Source organism: Lissotriton helveticus, chromosome 10 (genome assembly GCF_964261635.1).
Source record: "Lissotriton helveticus chromosome 10, aLisHel1.1, whole genome shotgun sequence".
NCBI lineage: Eukaryota > Metazoa > Chordata > Amphibia > Caudata > Salamandridae > Lissotriton > Lissotriton helveticus.
The window spans coordinates 1,035,927,820-1,035,933,819 of NC_136071.1; the positions used below are offsets into that span (position 1 = coordinate 1,035,927,820).

General features: G+C 41.6%; 1 protein-coding gene across 1 annotated transcript in view; it reads right to left on the reverse strand.

Annotated features, from left to right (window-relative positions):
* The window catches only part of COL1A2 (collagen type I alpha 2 chain), a 73,194-nt gene extending 68,860 nt beyond the window's left edge, over positions 1 to 4,334 (reverse strand). Inside the window, exons 1-2 of the mRNA XM_078663741.1 lie at positions 4,139 to 4,334; positions 1,441 to 1,460 (exon numbers count right to left, since the gene is read on the reverse strand). Of these exons, the coding sequence (XP_078519867.1) occupies positions 1,441 to 1,460; positions 4,139 to 4,208 (90 nt within the window). The 5' untranslated portion in view covers positions 4,209 to 4,334. The remainder of the gene's footprint in view (positions 1 to 1,440; positions 1,461 to 4,138) is intronic.
* Between the last annotated feature and the right edge of the window lie 1,666 nt (positions 4,335 to 6,000).

The window sequence follows — 6,000 nt, forward strand, 5'->3', positions numbered from 1 at the left end:
TGCCATAACCAATATTAAATGTTGATTTGAAAAGAAACGGTGCTTACCCTGAGAGCCTACAGGAAGGAAAACAGTGAAAGGCACAAGTTACTAAGTGTCACAAAACAGCTGAAAGTATTTAGTTTGCACCTAGTGTGCACATTAATGCACTGCAGATTTTAACAAACAAAACAACAAGCTGTGCAGAGAATATATGACTTATTTTACTTTATGAATCTTAGTACAGTATTGTCTATTTTTCTAGGTAAACCCACTCAGTTAGCCCTTCATATCAAAGTAACAGAAAACAAACTAGTTGAACAATACTACTAAAAATATGACACCTGATCACTTAAATTGGCACTCTAATGTTCATCATTTCCCCAGAAATTCCCCACAAATGTGCATGCACTAAAAAAACCACACCTGCTGAGTGCCATAATCCTCCGAAAGTTCAGAAACAGCCAACAGTCTCCTAATGTGGTTGCTGCTGATCGCCCACCTCTTCTTTCTACCTTTAGGACAAACCTGGACTTTACCCACATTATTGCCCCCTTTTATACTGAAGTGCCCGTGTGAGGGCAGACTTTCATGAAGACCAGCCCACTAAGGAAGTTGGGGAGGGCACACTTGTGGACAGTCCCTTGAGGCTTGCATCAATAGCTGATTTTAAAATGGCCGCGGCCATGAAATCTACTTTGAATATGTTAAGTTCTTGTAAAATAAGCAGATCAGTCATTTCCACATTGTTGAACAATGAAAAACGGGTGCAAATACTTATACTGACCTCATTTGTGTCTTTTGAAGAAATATTAAGGGAAAAAGAGAAGGAAAAGAGTATATAAGTAGAATGTACCTCCAACTTTCTGTAGACCAGCTGCATTTCATTCACCAAACATACAATTCCCTTACTTTACATCTCTAAAATACTGTACTCAAAATAATTGTAAAAAATAGATATTCTTAGTAAACAATCTATATCTATGTAAATTAAATCCATAGGCACGTTTATTTATGGCCATATAAACTGCAAAATAGTCCCTGGGAAGTCAAACAAACTGACGAAAAACTCCTGCAAGTGAAAGCCAGCTTCGACGTCGACTTTACTATGTTCGCAGACTGTAGAAGGGCCTATTGGATAGCAGTGTTTATAATGACTGTGTGAGGTGCCAAATGTAGCAGAACATATTCCCCATCCATTGGTGTTGTAGTAATAATATTAGCTGGGGCCGTGATTTGGCTATATTACATATCTTTCAAGTTAAACCAAAAACATATGCAATTGTATCATGATATAATCACTGCAGTGATTAGATCCCACGACTTCTGGTTCCTATGAACAGAAACTAATGATTGAGCCTTTTTCAATAAGGCACAGTAGCATGAAAATTGTCACCTATATTGTGCAGGGTTTTTGTATTTAATCATGAGTGGCCTAGATTTCTAGCGCTTCTTAAACGCAGCCTTACTAGGATAGTTGTCTAACTAAGGGTAATGCCTACTGATAAACAGAGAACATCCTGGCCAGAGAATGGACTGGTATGCATCTCTGTGTTTTGCATTTATGCAAGAAATGAATATGTGTGTATGCGTATATACAGTTGTATACGTTTGACAGTACATCTGTGTGTTGTTTAGATATGTATAAATATATACTGTATATTCACAAATATATGCAAATGCAACTTCCTGTGAGTTTGTGTATGCGTACTTGTGTGTACACAACCACACACAATTATTTTACAAGCCCAATGAACACCAATGAACACACACGTTTTTAATTCACTCACAGCATATGTTGACTACTTGCTACTGAATATATGCATGTATATATATATATATATATATATATATATATATATATGTGTGTGTGTGTGTGGGTGTGTGTGTGCGTGTATGTAGATATACAACAAACAAATGCACATATACAGACATACATACACGAATGCAAAATGTTAATGATTTTATATATATATATATATATATATATATATATATATATATATATATATATATATATATATACACACACACACACACACACAAGGAGGAGGTGGAATGAATACAAAGGAGGGGACATATATACATACATATGTGTAATATATGCATATGCTGCACACACATACATGCACCTATAAGCATTTAGTTTATATTCAGTAGCACTAAAAGGAATTATATAGTAAATATTTTATATTAATGAAATATATTTGTTGCACTATAATGTATACATGTAGGCAGCACACTGTTCTATGACTAGAGGAGGGTAAAACTGAGGAACACCGGTTGTAAAGGTAATTTGGAATGTATGAGGAAGAAAGAGCAACGTGGGAAGTTTGGGGTCATGGGGTCGAAATCTAACCCCGCCGACGTGGATGGAGGAGGGGGGTCTTGCTCTCTTAGAGAACGCCTTGATCTCCTTGTTCCTCCCCTCGCCACTAGTACCTCCCCTCACCTTTCGAGTATGAGAGATATGCTCAAAAGGCCTCCGCGTGCCACGGCTGTACAGCTTCAATTCTCAATGTGCCACCTTTTCCATTCAAAAAAAGAAAACAGATGTGGTACCTTATACGCGCCAGGAGAGGGAGGCAAAGCATCAGCAACGTGTCGCTTGCATTTCAGTTTATACGTTTTATAGATGCAACGTCCAGATAATTCGCTTATATCAAATTTGTTAACTATAGTGTCATTGCATATGTGTTTTAAAAGGCTCAAGAAGACATTTCAAAAATCGTATTCAAAATTTGCCACAACCGGTTTTTTTTTTATCTATCAAGGCCCCCTGTGTCACAGCGCGCCACAGACCAGTAGGCGCCTTCTTTAAACGTGGCTTTTCGGACTCGCGTTTTAATTCCAGGCCACTCAGTAACAGCCTTACATGAAGCGCTGGGACACTCAATGCGCAGCTGTTGCGATTTATAAATCCACCAGATAGACAGGTGTGTTCATCACTTCCTAATACATAGCGCAAGTGACAATCTCTCAAACCAATCTTGCCTTTTAGCATGAAACGCCTCCTTAACAGTGCAGAGATTCCGATAAGTAAAGAGAAATCTGATTGATTACCTCACCTTATCAAAATTGCCAAAGCCAGGGACACGGCCTGGTAGGGCCGTTCTCTTTTATAGTACACAAGAACATCACCAGACCTTTTTTAAAAAAAAAAATAGAAATAGCCAACGCCAGTTTAATAACAATATTTACCTCCATATCATAAAGTAACCTCAGTTATGCTTGTTCTAAAAGAACATTTCCTTCTGTAAGCATATTCCTGTCAGAACAGTTAATGCATATCTCGACCAGCAAGTGGCACTGCTGTTTTGTCCGCAAGTGACTTTGCACTCAACAAAATTGTGGCGTTGCTAAAAAGTAAAGCTATAGAGGACGCTCTCCTTACACTTATATATTTAATTACATTTCTTAAAACACACATCCCTTTAGATACATTATGCACTCTTTCGAAAAGTCATATACTCTGCTGGTATTTGCTATGTTTCATCTTATAATTTGTATAGCAGCCCCTCGCGTGACCAGTTTGCCCACAAACGTTGTCATATTGTGATTATACAATGATTGGCATATACACATAGGGTAGCAAGCCATAATAAAACTAGAATTCCCCGTGCATTCGTGGTAGTACACTTTCCCCTGGTGTGGCGAGACGTTATCCCTGCTTTTGCCTCTATGTCCACCAGAGGGCGGTCAATCGCCTTTTTTTGCAGTCAACTAGTACAACGCCCTAAATTTACACAAGGGAATGGAATCTTTTGTTTTCTGCCACAGCCAAGTCCAAGTAAAAGCATGACGAAAATGTTGAACTTTTCCCAAAGTGGATATAACTTTATTCGAACATGTTTATTAGTGATTGCCTATTTTAAACGGATAAGACATAGTTATACCTCCCCAAATATATATTATCTAGACGAGAATAAAAACGATGGCAGGTTGCCTCCTTTAGTAAAAACACTGCCGTTTTAACAGATGTTTAAACCGTAGGAAAATGATATTTTCCATCGAATGTGCATTTTCATTATGCAGGGATTAAGGCTTTAAAATTCCTTATGCGTGGTAAAACCCCTTCGTTTTCCGGAGCCCCCAAAAAATTGCGATGCATCGGGTGAGTCGAGAGTTAGGTTCCATAAAAAAAGATGAAAACACTTACATTGACATGTTGCTAGGTGTGAAGTTACTGCGAGCAGCAACACAATCCGTGTATCCACAAAGCTGAGCATGTCTAGTTGTTAGACATGCAGACTCCTTGTGACGCAGACCCTGGCTGATTAGGACCTGGGGGCTGCAGGCATGCAGTCGTGATGATGGGTAACTCCAAACTTAGCAGAAACCTGCCGCCCGTGATGCTAAACTAATAATGCACGACCAGCCCCCTTTATACGGCAGGAGGTTCCCTGGGCTGCTTGTCATCGCGCGCCTCCGGACCAATAGGAAGTGCGGGATCCCCGCTCCCTACCGCCCAGACTCCAGTGCGCGGGGTCATGTGGTCCTTATCTCCTGCCTCTCTGGCAACAAAGGGGCTCCGGTGACGAAGGCAGCCCTGCTAAATTACTTCCATTCTTTTTGAGGACGTGGACACTTTGAAGCTTTAAAAGGGAGTTCATCCCTTTTCTAGTCTGTTTTTTTTTGTCTCTCCAGAATCCCAGGCTGGCAGAGCTGTGCTGTCATTTCAAAGTGGGAGCTGTCCAGGTACTGCTGCTGCCACATCACGCACGGCAGATCTCTGATTAGCCGCATGCACCTTCCGGGAAGTGGTCTGTGCCTGCTCTTCAGCTGGCTGCCTGCACCCACGGAGGGCAGCTTCTTCTTCACACAGCTGCCTGAAGCCCTGGACAATCTCTTGCTAGTTTCCTGCACCGCTGGAGTCTCCCTATCTTGCTACCTACCTGTACGCAGGACGGGGCTCTCACATTGCAGCCTTAATTTCTACCCCCACCCCTCTAAGAAGGTGGTGTCCTACGGCCGTTTTTTTAGCTAGATGCCTGCACCTCCGGTGGTGGTCTCTGCGGCGTTCTAGCTAGCTGCCTGCACTTCAGAGGGTGGTCTAAGCCCCTTTCACCAGCTAGGTGCCTGCATCTCTCTCGGGGTGGTCTACCTCCGCTCTCCACCCCGCACCCTCAGAGGAAGTCTAAGACAGTTGTCCAGCTAGACACCTGCACCTCTCGAAGGGCGGTGTGCACCCACCACCCCATGTACCAGGCACAGGTGTTCGCCAGCTCCAGTACAGATGTTTCAGAGCCCGTTGAAGTGCGCCGCCTGGTCGGCTGACTCGAACACTTGACGTTTGACTGACCCTTTCACCCAGATGTCCTCTCTGGAGAGCCAAGTGCCCCTGACACGATTTATTTTCATTAGCCTGGCTATTTGCACTCCTAACAAGTTCGCAAAATGTTTCCTAAAGTAAAGTACATCCGTCAAAGTAAAATGTCACTGCGTAAAAGCAAAAGAAAATGCATTTCTTCAGACTTTGCAAAGACAAGAGTTGTCTCTCATCAATGTTAAAAACACGTGTAGTCTCGTAAATTCATGTGTATATCAGGCTAAAACGCCAATGTAATTGCACACTAATTACATTTATATGTCTGCATGCCTGTATGTATTTCTATATTTAATTTGTGAATTACACTCAGTTTGAGTCACAATACGGCGTTTTGCAAAATTGTCTTTTTCTACTAGTTACTCCAAAAGCACATCGAACACCCTGGCCAGTTTGAATGAGTTTCGACTTATGATCGTGCAAATTGTGACATATTCAGCCACGTGTCATGAAATGGATGGACAATGCTCAATTCCATGACAGTGTCTCTTAAGAAGCCATCTACTTTCAGTTTTATCTTCACCTGAAGAAGTATCGGGTTGGGATGAAGGGTCCTTGGCTGAGAACCCAGGATAAAAAAATACAAACTGAATATCTTATTTTATCCCAGTTTAACGTTCCACGTTTACGAGGCCCACGCTTCCACGCAGATGCAAACTCAACCCCGCTGTCTCTCGAAAATACAAGACACCTTT